The sequence below is a fragment of the Penicillium diatomitis genome (assembly GCF_028827545.1).
Source record: "Penicillium diatomitis strain IBT 30728 chromosome Unknown utg000001l_segment0_segment0, whole genome shotgun sequence".
In the NCBI taxonomy this organism is placed as follows: Eukaryota; Fungi; Ascomycota; class Eurotiomycetes; order Eurotiales; family Aspergillaceae; genus Penicillium; species Penicillium diatomitis.
In genome coordinates this window covers 3105325-3121989 of record NW_026623173.1, presented here as the reverse complement: position 1 = coordinate 3121989, position 16665 = coordinate 3105325, and the positions used below count along the sequence as shown (strand labels likewise).

At 51.3% G+C, this 16665-nt stretch overlaps 6 protein-coding genes across 6 annotated transcripts; 5 read left to right on the top strand and 1 right to left on the bottom strand.

Annotated features, from left to right (window-relative positions):
* Positions 1 to 410: 410 nt before the first annotated feature.
* On the top strand, positions 411 to 2067 carry N7539_000866 (uncharacterized protein; the record flags this gene model as incomplete). The annotated part of the gene is made up of 3 exons (XM_056930470.1): positions 411 to 1097; positions 1172 to 1543; positions 1618 to 2067. The coding sequence occupies 3 exons, from the start codon at positions 411 to 413 to the stop codon at positions 2065 to 2067; spliced, it is 1509 nt and encodes a 502-aa protein (XP_056794763.1).
* A 1487-nt stretch (positions 2068 to 3554) lies between these two features.
* Positions 3555 to 4427, top strand: N7539_000865 (GPI anchored serine-threonine rich family protein; the record flags this gene model as incomplete). Its single annotated transcript, XM_056930469.1, has 5 exons — positions 3555 to 3606; positions 3669 to 3747; positions 3818 to 3964; positions 4066 to 4153; positions 4311 to 4427. 5 exons carry the CDS (start codon positions 3555 to 3557, stop codon positions 4425 to 4427), a joined length of 483 nt encoding a protein of 160 aa, XP_056794762.1.
* Positions 4428 to 5582: 1155 nt separating this feature from the next.
* N7539_000864 (uncharacterized protein) lies at positions 5583 to 7292 on the top strand (the record flags this gene model as incomplete). The annotated part of the gene is made up of 2 exons (XM_056930468.1): positions 5583 to 5618; positions 5688 to 7292. The coding sequence occupies 2 exons, from the start codon at positions 5583 to 5585 to the stop codon at positions 7290 to 7292; spliced, it is 1641 nt and encodes a 546-aa protein (XP_056794761.1).
* Positions 7293 to 8101: 809 nt separating this feature from the next.
* N7539_000863 (peptide-methionine (R)-S-oxide reductase) lies at positions 8102 to 8801 on the top strand (the record flags this gene model as incomplete). Its single annotated transcript, XM_056930467.1, has 2 exons — positions 8102 to 8351; positions 8413 to 8801. 2 exons carry the CDS (start codon positions 8102 to 8104, stop codon positions 8799 to 8801), a joined length of 639 nt encoding a protein of 212 aa, XP_056794760.1.
* Positions 8802 to 9247: 446 nt separating this feature from the next.
* Positions 9248 to 11250, top strand: N7539_000862 (uncharacterized protein; the record flags this gene model as incomplete). Its single annotated transcript, XM_056930466.1, has 5 exons — positions 9248 to 9356; positions 9460 to 9628; positions 9680 to 9724; positions 9785 to 9890; positions 9949 to 11250. The coding sequence occupies 5 exons, from the start codon at positions 9248 to 9250 to the stop codon at positions 11248 to 11250; spliced, it is 1731 nt and encodes a 576-aa protein (XP_056794759.1).
* Positions 11251 to 11985: 735 nt separating this feature from the next.
* On the bottom strand, positions 11986 to 13834 carry N7539_000861 (putative integral membrane protein; the record flags this gene model as incomplete). The annotated part of the gene is made up of 6 exons (XM_056930465.1): positions 11986 to 12464; positions 12640 to 12707; positions 12838 to 13211; positions 13318 to 13385; positions 13506 to 13542; positions 13679 to 13834. The coding sequence occupies 6 exons, from the start codon at positions 13832 to 13834 to the stop codon at positions 11986 to 11988; spliced, it is 1182 nt and encodes a 393-aa protein (XP_056794758.1).
* Positions 13835 to 16665: the final 2831 nt, after the last annotated feature.

Here is a 16665-nt window from a genome sequence, read left to right as displayed (position 1 = left end):
AGCAGAAGGTATGTGGGAAGTTTGGGTATCAAACAGGGAAACTGAATCGTGTTGTGCTAGAGAGAGAAAAATTAAGGGAGAGTAATAGCATGCATTGTGTGATCGACTTTGGCCTTTCATGTGTCTTTAGCAAACGCCGAGACTCTTGGTTGTTTATCATTGCCCCACGACTGAGACCTCTGTCCAATTTCCCCTTGGGCAACCCTACTCTTTCCCAAAAATCTTCTCTTCCACCAAAACCTACCTTCAGATCCCGTTGACATCATACCTTCAAACAACTTGCCGATAGCTCAGTGTCGATAACAACAGCACGTGCAGATAAAGAACAACACTCACCGATAACGATAACAAAGTCGATAACGATAACAAGACGGATAACGAATGGAACGATGATTGGCTCCAGCTTGGGAATGTTCAACGACTTCGGCATAGAAGCGTTGAAGCATTTCCTATTCCTCACACTGGATGATGATGACAAGCAGAGCTCGGCTGTCCCTGACAAGCCACAGCTCCCAGAGGAGATTGCAGCCGCCCCGTTGTTCTCCGTCCCTGTCAGATCGAGTCTGGTGAAGCAATATGACCAAGCTGATGGCGACCAACTGGTGTTCCCTCAATATGCTCTGCTTGGCCACCGCAAAGATACTTTGGCAGCCGGACAGGTTTCGTTGGGCTCGTTAGTCTACTCAAACACCGCTGCTCCATGGTCTGCTTTTATTTGCGGCAGTCAGGGAAGCGGTAAAAGTCACTCGCTTTCTTGCCTCTTGGAGAACTGCCTCTTGCAAGACTCACCCGTTGGCAAGGTCTCTGCGCCGTTGGCGGGGATGGTTTTCCACTGCGACAACTTTTCCGCGCACTCAAGCTCCCAAATTTGCGAGGCGGCATATCTGTGCTCCGCTGGCATCCCCGTGCGTGTGTTGGTGTCCCCTACCAATTACCTGGCCATGAAGAATGCCTACTGCAATTTACCAGGCCTGGAAAATGTGGCAAAGAGAATCAGTGTTGAACCCATGTACCTTCCACTGAAAGGGCTCAACGTCGCCATGATGAAGGCACTGATGGGACTTAGCGACGAAACCAGCCCACCACTTTACATGGAGGTTAACAATAATTCCCCGTCCGGAAATCAGTCATCAAGTAGCCGGTTGTGCTAATCATTAACTCGCCTTAGTAGGTGGTGATGAAAATCTTGCGACAGATGGCTTTGGACAATCAGGGTCGAGATACCTTTGATTACAAGCGATTCCGCAAAAACCTCGACGCCGAGAGCTTCCTGAAAGGCCAAAATCTTCCTCTCCAGATGCGTTTGGATGTCCTGGAGTCCTTCTTCGAACCAGGTGCTGTCAAGCCTGAGAAAGGCCCCCGTAGACCCTCTCGCACTGATAAAATGTGGAATTTTGAGCCGGGTACTCTGACTATCGTCGACTTGAGCTGCCCCTTCGTTGGTCCCAATGACGCCTGTGCTCTTTTCAATATCTGCACCTCGCTTTTTCTAAAGGATCGACACAAGACAGGCAGAGTCCTGGCTCTCGATGAGGCCCACAAGGTTGGTGAACTCTCTTTGATCTTATGCACTGTCTAAGTTCAAGGGTTTTGACTGATGCTTTTTGAACTTGCTAGTTCTTGACAGAGACTTCCCCCGAGGCGGTAACTTTGACTAACACCCTGCTTTCCGTTGTGCGACAACAGCGACATTTGGCGACGCGCGTCCTGATCGCCACCCAGGAGCCTACAATCTCGCCCAAACTCCTTGATTTGTGCAACTTGACCATGATTCATCGTTTCACCTCGCCAGCCTGGTTCAAGTCGATCAAAGCTCATATTGCTGGAGCCTGCAACAAGGCCGAGGGACATGATACCACAGAGCGCGATTTGTTTGGACAGATCGTTCGACTCAAGACTGGCGAGGCTTTGGTGTTCTGTCCAACTGCATTGTTGGAGAGTTCGCAATCTCAACAGACAGATGGCCATCAAGGACCAGAGGTCATTCCACTTGGGGCTGGCTACGCTCATCTGCGCGTACGAAAGCGTGTCACTGCAGATGGTGGTCGAAGCATCATTACGCAGTAGAATGGCTGTGGGGGGATTCCAAAAAAAATTGTGATGTAGTCGACGTTGGATTCCATGTATGGAAAACACGATGAGTTCATGTACGTTTACCTTGTGAATGCTGATGAAATATTTTGTCAACTAGACGATCGAATACCAATTTCTTGTTGCAAGACGCTCCAATGCTTCCATTTATTCGTAGCGACTTTGATGATGGCGGTAGTACACGCGAATTCTGTGTTCTATGGTACTGGGTCTGCGCCAAAGACTACTGATTGAATATTCAACCATGCCTTGCTTACTTGATTCATTGTATGAGATGAAAGGTTTGGAAGGGAAATAATAGCCAAGGGTGCAATCCGATAATGCAGGGTCAGTACAAAGATATTGTAGGAAGATACCCAGTAGGTATGGGTGTGTCATTAGGATGCACATATCTGTCGTGGTCTCGCCTTCTGACTCTGGCTTCTGCTCACAGACTACCATTCCAATTCAGCAATAGAATCAGCTCCCTTCAAGCGTCAATGCTCCCGCAAGATGATATACTGGGAAAGACTTGAAACGTTCATTTCCCGACCATTAATACTAGATGGATTTAAGCTTGAACCGGCAATGCAGTACTGGGAGCAGAAGCTCAAGCGCCGGGCTGTCCATTCCAAAGTCATTATTTTTGGTCCCTTTCAGAAACCTTGAGTCTGGATCTGCTACCTAGTGCTGTCGCCTCCAAAGCTTGACATATTTGTATTTAGGTGCCAAGCCTATCCGTGAGTTGTTTGCTAGAACTGTCGTAAGCTGTCTTTCAGCTGACCTAGAAGTAGACGTTGGCCTTGAAAAAGTTCTGTGATCATCAACCACGCAAGTCAGAGCACAACACCGGTCGAATTCAAAATCTTGGTTCCATCTTTCAGCAGCAACACCTATCAAGCTCATCAGGAACGGCCACTTCCGTGAAAAGACACGTCGGCGTACCCACAGGCTTCTGTGTGAGAGATAGCTGACTGAAGCTAGACGTATGCTTCTATTGCGGCGTTCGAGAATTGCGTGCGTCACAAACAAGTTGTTCGCCATGAGCAATAGACTGATGCTTGACAAGGATGTTCCAGATTCTGTGAGGGCTACCAATGCACGACATATTTCAATTTGAGTCAGGGTACATAATCGGGCCCCTCCTGGGCAGATTTGAATGAAGAGTTAGAATCCTGCCTGGTCGTACGACAAAGGGGTGGGATTTACAGGACGGCAACATCGCGTAAGTCGCTGGGTGCCGGTATACCTGGGCCCAGCCCGGAATTGGCCTTCAAGTCGATATAAAGTCTCGCTTCCACTGCTACTAGATACCCCCAGCCTGAGCATTAGATCTACCGATTGCCTAGGCCAGCCGAGTCTTTCCACGCTTTTCACAGTGTTGAGGTCCTCGAGTCAACATCGAAGGAACATATTTTCCAAGGGACGAGGTTGTCAAATCAGTTTAGCTCATCTTTGTTGGGTATTGTTTGAGGATATTCAAGATGCGGCTGTCTTTCGTCTCCTCTGTGGTGGCTTTTACTGCTGCGACTTCCGGTACGCTAGGTTTGGCTTCACTTTGAATTCGATTGACTCTGTACTGACCAAAGAGTGACTAGCTATCCTCGTGACTTACCCTCCGAAAGGAGCCAAGATCGATTTGGGTCAACCATTGACAATTAAGTGGGATGCAGTGGAGTGAGTTCCAAAGCTTTGAGCTGCTGGTAAAGAGGGGGGTCACGAGTGTTTTGCTAACAGCCACACTCAGAACCGATCCAGCAAAATTTGACTTATATGTCGTCAATCAAGCGGTCAATCCTTCAGTCACCACGCTGATTGCCTCTGGTGTCGATACAACAAAGGGATCTTACACTATCCCAGCCAACGATGCTAGCTTGACTGGTACAGATACTGGGTTAGTCTGCGAATCTTCTCACGCACATAGGTTGAGGGATGAGACCCGAGCAGATAGATGACCAACGTCGATGCAGTGGTGGCTACCAAATCGATTTCAAGTCCCCCTCTAGCGGTGGGATTCTTGCCCAGTCGCAACAATTCAAAGTCACCGGTGGAGTCTCTGAGTCGTCTTCAGCCTCCAGCTCTGGTAAGGAATCCAGCACTGCCAGTGAATATTCATCTTCCTCGGCTACCTCGGCTACCTGGAGTCCGAGTATGACCTCGAGCTGGATGGAGACTTCGACGCTCTCAAGTCCTACCTTGACTTCTTCCTCGTGGATGTCTCCATCCACCACGTCTTATAGCTCTTGGACTCCAACTCGCACCACCTCTTCTTCCTCTTCTGTGACTTCGTCCACTTTGATTTCAACGCCTACATCAAGCTCCACGAGGACACCGTCTACCTGTGCGTTTGGCTTTGATTCCTCCCCCTTACATTGGAAGTCTTGCAGCTCGCTCTGGACCTTTTCGACCCTTCAGGTTGGCTGGGGTCACATTGCGAACGACCTTCCGTGTGCACAAATTCTACAAGCGACATCCCATTATTGAGACAACATGACTGATTCCCCCGTTTGAGCAGCTTCAACTTCCTCGACCACGTTGACTCTCACTACTACATCGACTTCTACGTCGACTTCTACGACTAGTTCGCTTCCCACAACGACCTCGACATCCACCGAGACAACTACATCTACCTCCACTTCCAAGCATACCAAGACGATGGATGTGACCAGTACATCCTCGACCTCTATGCCTTCGGCTTCGAATGCTGCTGGCATACTGGTAGTTCCCGGAAAAGCTGGCAGTCTCCTATTGGGATTGGTGGCCTTGGCTCTATAGTCAGAGAACGGCAGTGTTGCTCTCACGGTGTCCACCAATAAAGTATAGGACACTGTGGGTGTTCTACTCACGAAGATCAAGCTATACGGTGCTCCTGGCTTCGGGAACGGATGCCTGGATATAATATCTTACGAAATGACTTGAGCTGATGATTCAATCCTCGTGGGAAAATTTGGTATTTAGTTACTTCCTACGACTGACGACCCGATGGTTCTATGTGACCTACACTAATAACAAAGCGATTGTTCCTTAATTCTTAGTCGTGTGTAAATGTTTGCTCATAGCCAAGTAGGTCAACGTCATGGCATATCTTAGGATGACGGAACAGTCTAGTGTTGTTCCATTGCATTCTACATCCCTGAGGCGCGCTTCCTAGAAGATAAGCCCTTAGCCCACAGCCAGATGCCTGGCGGTGAATCGATAACTTAATCGGGTCTGGGCGGCCATTTAGGCTCTCCACGCCGGAGCATCCGATCGGCAGAAAAGAAGTTCATGCACCGGACATGAGAGTTATGTCATTTCCCAAGCCTAGGAGGTTTTTGAATTGCCTACGGTCCACGACACATCTCGCATCTCCCTAACCACCTCTTGGTCTGTACATGAATATCCTCGCCTGTCGGTTATCAGACTCGTCATTATCGCGCTTATTTTTTCTTCTACTTTGCGCTCCTTAAAACCACCTTGCGATATCCGCGGTTCACCTTATCCCGCGTCATACCGCGTTCGCGCACCTTGTCATGGAAGTCTCAAGCAGCAGCGCCGACGCGAGGACGGTGAGTACACCTAAAAAACTGTATCGCATCCAGCGGACGAAATCCCTCTGACTTATTTGAAAACATTAGAAGCTCGAGCAGGAGTACTGTCCCCCGGTTGACTCTGCCTTGCTAGCCGCACTTGCCCTTGACTTTGATCTCGACAAGTCAGATGACGTCAAAGCGCTGCGTGAAACGCTCGACTCGATTAAAGAATCAGCACTGCAGGAGGAATATCTTACGTTCGATCCGTCCGGCACAGCCGGTAATGAGGTTGACTCCTACGACAACAGTGGGACCTGCAGCGGGAGCCGGGATACGTTTGCGACAGGGACACCCAGTACAAGTCAATATTCCCAAAACCTTCCCGACGGTTGCGATTCCAGAAGCGCCAAGTCTAGAGATGCTTCACAACCAAGTTATACTTTGGGTGCAGACGGATCGCTCCAGTTCGTTGGTGGCACAGAGGAAGGCAAGATCAGCCTGTTGCAAGAGATGTTTCCAGACATAACCAGATTCAACATTGAGCAAGGCCTGAAGAAGAGCGACGGCGATGTGGATAAAGCCATGGACTCGCTCCTGAATCTGTCTTTCTTTCACCAGGGCCACCTTGATGAGTCCGCGATTGCCATCCCCAAGGGCCTGGATGGGTTTATGCAAGAGACTCCCGATATTGGTCGTCAAAAACCCCGCAAGAAGAGAAGCAAGAAGCATAAAGTTTCCTTCGAGGCCGATGCTGCTGGTATTGATCACTCACATGTTCAAAACCAATGGCAGAAGAGTAATGAAGACGTGGAATTCATCTACTCTCGCACGCCCGATCTGCCACGGTCGACAATCGCATCCACATATACCCACAACAATCGCTCTTTGTCCTTGACCATCAAGGCGCTGGCTGACTCACACTCTGTCGCGGACATCGATGAGGTGAGAGATGATTCAGTGGTGCAGTCACAGCTAGATGAGCTGGCGAGTGATTTCCCGAATGTACCTCAGCCTACACTTGTGGGGCTGCTGCGGATCACGCGGAACATCTTCTCGGCTGCGAACGAATTAGCCGCAGAGATGATTCGTCAAAAGCCGAGCTTCTCAGTCTCTGACCTGATCAAGATCACTGCCCCAAAGCTGAATCTTGAGGATGAGGAAGAGGATCTCTCCGCTCGACCGACTCGCTCGGTAGTACTTTCACAAAGCGCGACTGACTTCGATCGAGATCAAGCGGCGGCGAACGCTTATTTCACTGCGAAGTCCGTCGCAAACGCCAAAGCTGCACAAGCAGCTCGCAAAGCCAAATCCGATCCCTTGTACGGGGGCGCCACGCACTACTACCGCGAGGTTGCACAGCAAAATCGGGAATTGGCGATGCGGCACCTCTCGGCAGCTACCGAGCGCCTTGTGGACATGCAGTCCTCTAGTGGCGACCTGGATTTGCACGGCTGTCAGGTTGCGCAGGCAGTCCGGATCTCCCGCGAGCGAGTCGAGGCATGGTGGGACGGGCTCGGTGATACCAAGCATATCCGTGGTGGGGGCAGACATGCCCACAATGGATACAAAATCATCACCGGTGTTGGCCTTCATAGTCACGACGGCAAATCTCGCCTGGGCCCTGCTGTCAGCAAGGCTCTCATTAGCGATGGCTGGCGCGTGGAGATTGGCCGAGGCTTTGTCACCGTCATTGGCGCGGCTCGTCGCTAGTGCTGGTTGTTGAGGTCCTGACGAGACGATTCTCGTCAAGGAATTTTCATTTCTCAGAATGTGACTGCTCATCTCTCGCAAGACCCACTCTCACCTCAGTTGGGATTTCTTGTCAATTGATCTCATATCGTGTCGTGGAGGAAGTCGTGCGCTGAGCTTAGGCTGAGTGTTGCATATCTGGCTGGAGTTCTGGGCAGCCGTGGTGCGTTATTCGTGTCCGTGATGATATTTGCATGAGATACCCCCTCGAGCTAGCGTGGAGTTTTGGGACTTGGTGAATCTACAGACTTCTTCCATACATTGAAATATATTTTAGACTCTTCTGTCTTTGGGAGCAGCTGGAGTGCCCTACGCACAACAGAATTTAGTGCTATTTGCGGCTAAAACATCCATTGGGGATGGCCTTCATGGTGGCTGTGCCCTTGCTGATTGAGTGATCTTTCTGTCTGGACCCGTACGTTGTAAACATGGTCAAGCAGAGCTTACAATTGACAATTATCTCCCTTTGAGGCAGCACAGTCTGAGACTTATGCACATAAAGTTTGATTAGCATGGTTACTGCAAGTCCACCCCCATAGTTAAGCTTCACCCTCGCTGAAGGATCGGGATCCGTGGACGGTCGGGTCAGCTACAGTGGAATGTGGATATAGATCCCCCGCGTATGACGTCAAAGCCCGGACTCCGATGGATCGATCTCGCCGCAGCCCGTGATCGTCCTTCTAACCCGACATTCGAAGATTGATTTGTCAGAGCTCTTCTTCCTGCAACCGTAATCCTGCACGCTTAATTTCTTCACAGCAACCATCCTCATGAGAACCCAAATCATCCGTGTTACTGCTCCTCTTCGGCACCGCGCCCTCACTCAACCTGTTCTTTCCGCTCGCCTGTACTCAACTTCGTCTCGCGCAAGCCCTCGTTTTACGCCGGGAAACAAAGCCCTCAGAGCCGCACCGTCAATTCCATTCTTAGGAGCATTGTTCAGTTCCAAAGCACCCACGGAAGAGATGTCGTATCCCGACCAGCGAAGTGATGATCAGTGGCGGGCTGTTCTGAGCCCTGGTTTGTCAATTATCCATCCATATCCAACAAGAGTCTTTCAATGTACTGACTCCAGCAATAGAGCAGTTCCGAGTTCTCCGTGAAAAGGGCACCGAGCGCCCCGGCACAGGAGAATACGATTCACATTACCCGACCAAGGGCGTCTACACCTGCGCAGGTTGCGACGCGCCTCTTTACACTGCCGATCATAAGTTCAAGTCCGGTTGTGGTTGGCCCGCCTACTTCGACTCGATCCCCGGAGCGGTGACACGGCATACGGATAGCACTTTTGGTATGAAGCGCACGGAGATCGTGTGCAGCAACTGTGGTGGGCACCTTGGCCATGTGTTTGCGGGTGAAGGATTTCCTACGCCCACGGACGAGAGACATTGTGTGAATAGTGTCAGTCTGCGATTCACTGAGGATGCAGATGCCGCAGCGAAGAAGCCTGCAGAGAAGTCCAAGGCATGATGGCATATCACGACCAAATTCGAGATTCACTCTTTGTCCAATCTGTAGTTGTACGATAGTGGAAATGAAATCAAATCAGCCCCACTCATGAAAATAGCATGCAATAAATCTAGGCCCGCCAATTCGGCAAGCATCACTGGCGGCGTAGAGAAGCTCCACGATATTAGAAATGATTACCACACTGCTGGTAAAGTTAGAAGAATCATTTCCCTTTCAGTAGGACGTTGATACATGTTGATAATGACTCTTGTAGTCAGTGACACTCAGTACATACTCATGGTTCACCGTCAGGCCTGCACTGCGGACATGGCACTCACCGCCAACCGTAAGCCTCGGGAACCCAAAGTCAGGCCGCATTACCGACCGCCACCAATGCATGCAGACGAGGTTGGTTTCATTGTTTCTCCTTTCTCCAACACCCCTCATCTCTACAATCACCTTCAAATATGTCTCGACGTGCTACGCCGGGTCAAGCAGCACAGAACTCCCAGGTCATCAAGAGCCTGTTGAAGTTGGAGTGCAATAAAATATGTGCTGATTGCAAACGCAACAAGCGTAAGTGTCCTGTTTTCTTTTACTTTGCAACCTGATGTGGCCGATGCGACGCTGTCTTCGCTCCTTCAAAACTGCTCTCATTGACACTCCACCATTCCACTAGATCCGCGATGGGCATCATGGAACCTCGGTATCTTTATTTGCATTCGGTGCTCCGGTATTCACCGTGGCATGGGCACGCACATTAGCAGGGTCAAGTCTGTTGATCTTGATGCCTGGACGGACGAACAACTGCAGAGTGTGGTTCGCTGGGGCAATGGGCGAGCGAACAAGTCAGTGCCATACCATTGACCATGACCCGCTGTTGCTAAAGTTCTTGCTAGGTATTGGGAGGCCAAATTGGCACAGGGACATGTTCCTTCCGAATCGTAAGTCCACGTGCTCGTACATGCTTTATCGGGCTCTCGCTGACCCAAATGGCCATAAAGTAAGATCGAGAATTTTATTCGAACAAAGTACGAGGCCAAGCGCTGGGTGATGGATGGGGGAATGCCGGACCCATCAACATTGGACGATGGCGGCGACGATGATGTGGTGAGTGACGGAGGAGATACAGTACTTGAGATGACATATCACTGATTGACGGAAACAGCCTCTTGCTGTTGTCCAGGAAAAGGCCAAGATCGAGCGATCTGCATCACAGCGGATCGCGCCCCCGAGTCGAGCCTCGGCGCCTCGTCAACAACAACCCCAAGTCGACTTGTTTGGAGATGATTTCATTGCGGCTCCCCCTCGTCCGAGCACGACCGAGCCTACCGCTCGCGCCCCTCCGCCTCCTAGACAAGCACAACCACCGGCGCAGCAAAAGACACACAAGCCCGCGGACTCCTTACTCGGTCTCGATTTCTTCGGCAGCGCACAGCCTGCGCCTGGCAGCCGCCCGTCTAGCACGGCTTCGACACCAGCAACATCGAGTGGAATGTCTCGTCCAGATCTGAAGCAGTCGATCTTGTCCTTGTATTCGAAGCCGCAGCCGGCTCCCACCCCGCATGCGCGCAACAATTCCTTTGGCGACCTGGCCTCTCCGGCGGCCTCTACATCATCGAACATGGGTGGTCTAACGGATGCCTTCAGTGGACTAAGTTTCCCGACAACCACATCCCCTCCCCCGTTGAAGCCAGCGGAAAAGCCTTCCCCGTTCGCCAATCTTACCAGTTTCTCCAACTCAAAGTCAACTCCTGCGGCGCCCCGTATGACCTCGCCTTCCGGCTCGGCCAGTGGCGATCTGTTTGATAATTTGACCTCACCCACGCTATCCGCACACAAGCCCCCATCGCGTAATGCCTCCGTCTCCAGTGGTGGCCAGGACTTTGGCTTTGGTGGCTTCTCCTCGGCCACGAAAACCTCAGTCAAGCCCAATCCCCCCTCTTCTTCTCTATCCAATGATCTTTTTGGGCTTTCATCGCCACCTCTTGCCCCTACTGCATCTGCCGCGCCTCCTAGACCCTCTGTCTCTTCCCCTCAGCAGGAGATGAGCTCTGCGTTCAATCTATCCAGCGCACCCATCCAGCCTACTGCGCAGTCCAAACCTGCTGCCCATGCAGCACCCGCAGTGTCTGCAGTGAACGCTAGTGCAATGAGTGCTAGTATGGATCCGTGGGGCAGCAACGCCTGGGGAAGCTCGGACCCTGTTTCCGAGCCCAAGCCGGCGCCAGTTGCACCCTCTACATCCAACATGATGAGCATTCCCGACACGTTGACCGCAAACGACATTGGAAGCGGCTGGGGCACTCCATCCACGTCCAAGCCTACTCCTACGGTTGCCGCCGATGAAGATTTTGGTGGGTGGACAAGCGCTGCTCCAGTCTCCTCGGCCACCACTTCCACTGCAACCTCGAAACCGGCTGGCGGGTTTGGAGGCTCGGATGATCTCTTTTCGAACGTTTGGGAATAGAGCTGCGCTGGATTTGAATTGCATGGCGGTTCCGTATATGACATGACATGCGTATTCTTGACCTTTTTTCATTGTTTTTTTTTTTTTTGACTGCATAAAATGTTTCTGTATAGTTTGAGGAAACGATTGTTTTCCTCCAAGTGCCATGACACTGAGTCGCGCATTGCTGAGCTTGAAAGGCTTCCTGCAGGCCGATACAGTGATTCTTTCACGAGGGTGGCTAGCGGCCTTTTTTGAAATGCGGGTTTTGAATTCGAATGGTGCCGGGGCCAGTCATGAGCGGCCGAGTTGTCTAGGATATATACATCGGCTGGAGGTTATAAGCAGAGTACCTAGTTAATAAGGAGCTGGTCGCTATCAACCTTCAATGACACGCATACGTTTAACTTCCGCATAGTCTGAGAAGGGTATTATCAATGATTCATTGTCCAGCCTTATCGGAATGGATCAAACGTAGGATTCAACGAGATCGGAGACTCGATGGCGCTGCGATTGTCCCGAATAAGAAAAACCCGTGGTAAGTAGGTATGCGTGTAGTGTGTAGTGTGTAGTATGTACAGCAGAGAAACAGAATGGTATATGTAATATGTACACGAACAGAAGAAAAGCCCACAGCCTCCACAATGACAATATGAAAGAATGTGCAGAGATAGTGAGAAACATAGAAAAAAAAAAGAAATCAAAAGAAAAAAGTTTATCAATAGAACCCACCCATAATCCAATCTCCTCAACTCATCAACTCCCCTTCCGCACAAGATCTCTCGTGCTCCCCGTCTCTGTATCACCATCCACCTCCACATGGGCATGGTCATGGCCATGCCCATGAACCCCCTCCCTCTCCAAACTCAACTCCTGCGTCACCAAGGTCGTCACCTTAATCCCCGCCAGATCACTCTTCTCCATGCCCACGCCCACAACCTTGGCCGAAGCCCCGGGCCCCTTCAGCCGATGCATCTTCATATCGTAATCGCCCTCGTCGAGACCGCCGACCACGGACGACAAGATGTGAGAGTGGGCCATGGTGCCGGTCCCGGTTAATTGACTGTGCCCGGTGCGCGAGGGACGGGTGTTTCTGCTGCGATAGGCGTTGCTGCCGCTGGAGAAGACGTGGGGGAGCAGGTTGGAGAAGAAGGCCCGTGTGCTGGGGAGGGAGGCGCACATAATGGCGACATTGCATTCGATGGCGGACCATTCGGCGGCGCCGACGTTGTCGTCTAGAATGTAGAGAGAGTGTGAGTATTGAAGTGGGGTGTTGGTATGGGAGTCCCGTTGCATGTCTGTGGTCGTTCATCCCTGGGATTGAATGGAGGGGGATAATGAGGGTTGGGATCGTGGGATTTTTTTTCGGGTGGATTTGGGCAAACAGGCCTGGGACTTGGGAGTACTTACAGGTGGGATCGGTGGAAAGTGTAATCAGGAGAAGACTTCTCAAGCGAAGGGCGCTGGTGATAGTGACACTGCAGGGGAGAGATGTTCGATTAGCGAGTTGTATTCTTGTTTGTTCTCCCAGTTCCCATGTTGACTTGGCTTCAGCAAAAACACGGAGTTAGGGCTTCCATCGACCGAGATATCCTCCGTGTTACATACAAGATCCCCAGCGCGAAAACCGCCATGAGCGCAAACCGCTGCCTCTTGGGCAACTGCAGAGATTTGAGCAGCGGCATCGGCCACACCAAGATCATGAAATCGGTGAGAATGTGAATCGCCGAATTCGAAAACCAAAGCGCCTTCTTGTCGAAGCAGAAGCCCACCACGTCCGGATCCCAGAATTTCCGAAGTGGCACACACATGGCCCAGGCACTGATGACGGCCCAGAGCGCAAAGGTGATGAGGAAGCCGAGCAGGATGTTGCAGGCGAGTCGCATCCCCGGCGATGGGAAGACGCGGCGGTATTGGAGGACAATGGAGATCTTGGTCAGGACGAGGGTGGACTGGTAGAGGGGGACGGAGGCCCAGAAGCACTGTATCAATAATTCAGTATAGGTGAGTTTAGTGGTGGACCGCGAAGATACCTTCGGGGGGAGGGGGGGGATGCAGAGAGCCAGAAGGGCAGTCTCTCAGACGTACCAGCATTTGGACCTTGTAAGTGTCGTGAGGAATTTTTGCATAATGTTCTCCCATGCCATGGTAGACCTCTGCATTGTACGAGACGGGTCAGTTTGAATGCTTTGGGACCCAGGAGCTTCCACCGGTCAATTGGCTCCTCTCTGTAGACTGAGGCCACAGCCCGACAGAACTGATGGATGCTACCTTACCTCCGACGAAAAGTCCGTAGAAGATCCATGAACAGGTCTAGTGGAAGTGGACGTTGATCAACACATGTTCCAAGGTTGGTTAGGGTTGAGTGTTGACTATCTACCCGCGGTGCTCATCTAGCAGAAGACATGTCTCCCGACATGTCCCCAACGTGGCTCAGGGAGTGTCTTACCAAGGCAGCAATGACCGTGTAATCATCTGATCCAATCTTCTTGGCCCAGAACGCTCGAGTGTAGATGCGAATCAACGTCAAAGCCGTCGCAAGGCAAGTAAAGACTGTACTAACCGCCAGGGCCGAGCGGCCCCGTGGGGTTGACAGCATAGTCATGATGAAGCCACGATAGTAGCGTAGTTCAGGGCGAGGTCATGATAGACATTCAATTGAACACACCGCAGAAGAACAAGCATGACCATGGCTGGGCGGAGTGACCTTATTATCTCATTCTCTGCATAGCGAACCTAAAGCAGATGGACATGGATGAGTTTACGCCTTGACCTCTTCGGCTCCACGATTGAATCATACTAAGGCATGGACATTGCACAGAACTACGAGGCAGAGCGAGCGAGTAAGCATTGAATGGATTTATTGTTTTTTTTTTTCTTTTTGGATCAGCTAGATCATCGAATCACCATCTGGGAAGAGTGTCCACTGGCTGAGGATCTATTGCCCTGGACCTCACTGAGACGGGGTGCCCGGCTGGAGAGTATATTGGACGGGGATCGCCAAACAAGGTCATGGCGTTGAACTTGATATTCACCGATCATAACTACACCTCCAGTCTCCAGCGGGCCGTAACCACGTACTCACAGTACAATAGCACGAGACGAGACGGAGCTCCACCGGCACGAGCCAGCAGGACATGGGTGAAAAGAGTGGGAAAAGTATCGAGATGCTGGGATCGGAGATATTTGCAATAATCGGCCCATTCACCTAGAGGGCGCCGTTGTACTCTCACTCAGTAACACACTGAACACTGAACATCCATGGTCCATAGGGAACTCGTAGTAGTGCCCATCAATGGCAATATGCTCGCAACATCTGGGACTGCCCCCACATCAAGTGGTGACGGCCACAGAGTCCATGGAAATCGGTGGGTAACTAGTGATGTTTTCTTTTTTTTGTATCGGAATCACTCGCGCATTGAGTTTTGCATCTCCACATCGTTAGCCGCAAAGTCTATCCAAGGGCGATGGTCCGGAAGCGATTGTTTCAAAAGTCCTGTACTATAGACGAGCTACATTCAAGTCGGCAAAGTTGGAAGTTTTCACTCGTTGACTCAGAATCCCTGCCAGTCAAGTGACCGGGATTGTTCCTTCTTGGCGAGGTTGTGGGTGATCGGATGAAGGTGGAAAGGGGCTGGAAGCGTGGAAAGAGGTTGAAAGGCCGGGGGGGGGGGGGGGGGGATATACTGCTTGTCAAGAGACAAGACCCATTGTGTGGGCGTCAACAAAGACCTTGTTCGTAGTTTCCTCGGGTCGCAGACACGTGAGACCTCCCAGCTCGATATCGGTCTACGAATGTCGGAACTTGGTAGTTGACGGCGATCACCGACCGAACTTCTCCAAGCATAACTTAGGTACAGACGCCCTTGACAAGTTGACACGGGCTTCCATCCAGATACATACTGCAAAAGCGGGTTATTGTCGACGCCACGGTCTCGAACAGGTTGATTGCGAAGTGGAAAGATCAGGCTGAAAGCCTAAATGTCCATAGCACAAAGTTCCAAATCCTCGACACTCGATTCACAGGACTGCGGGTTAGTGTTACATAAATAGGGTTTCTACGGGCATCATTTGTGCCATCATGATCCATGACGGTGCATCAGACAGCTCGGGTTGGGCACGCAAGGGATCAGCACCGCTGGATGGAGGTTTCTCGTGTCTTTGCTTCCAAACAAATGGGCCGCCTAAGGGTGCTCATCTCCCCCTCTGCTTTGCCGTCCCGAGACCACGGATGAACAATTTGTGGTTCACTGCGACAGGGTCATTACAACCGAGAAGATGGATCATGGATCGATTGGAGATGCCTGGAAGGTGTTGCCGACCGGTGAAGGCCACCATCACGCATGTTGTCGAACGGGGGGAGTGTAAGACTGAGGTGTGCTGTCCGAATTGTACACGCCTTCAACATATCAATTTGTTGGTTAGACTGGAGACTACAGACTGTAGACATGCATGTGCTTGCCGATCATCATCCAGGAGAACAGAGGCCTCACGAGGACTATTTGCCAATCTGGAGACGCGGGGGCAATAGCCTTCGCTTCCCAACGGACCTCATATACGCTTCTGTAGCCCCGGCTAAAGTGCATTACGTATACCAATACAATAGGGCCGATCGGCTAAGTGATGAAATGCGCAACACCAACAAGGTTACTATGTCGGCTGCGAGAATGCTTCCCGTCTCCCCTGAACCTGGAACATATCGACCCATGGTTTCTCCAACGTCTTGACAGGACCGAGTCTGAAGTGGGTTTCCAGCCTGGCTGATCTATACCGTTGACGCCTTGCCGAGAGCCTTGTTTCTAAACAGGAAGAAATCAGGGACGAGATCGATACTGTAGCGAAGCAGTCAAGCGTATGATGCATAGCTCAGTGAAGAACTCTCTCCTCACAGCAGTCGGCTCAGTCATGTGGCAATTCGATCATAAACGGAAGAGCCAGATGGCGCTTCCTATACGAGTCTCTAGGGCTAGGCTCAGCCCGTTCCGAAGCCACGGCCCCGGCGAGGTGCGAATCTGGTCCCGAGTGGATTCGCGAGAGTCAACGGGGGCCCTCAAGCACCCAAAGCACCGACACTACTGGATTGGGAACGGCTTCGTCGGAGATGAATCGCATGTGGAGATGGTGCGTGCATCAAAGAATTGCAACAATACTCTGGCAGGCCAGTGAATCTAGCACCTGCACACGTGACCGAAGACCGGAGCAGACCCTCCTCCTATCCAGGTGAAGCACACCAAGTCCCTGCACTCCTTCGGTGATTTTAATCGATCGGCATTCGCATGGCGCCAGTGACCATTGGATTATCCAACGCAATAGCTCCTACCTACCAAGTAAGATGACAGTTTATGGGGGCAATTCCACCCCACGTCAGTACTCAAGAAGAGGAAAAAAAAGACCCGTCGATTGTGAGCCAAAGTGAGCGATGCCAAACTCGTGGAT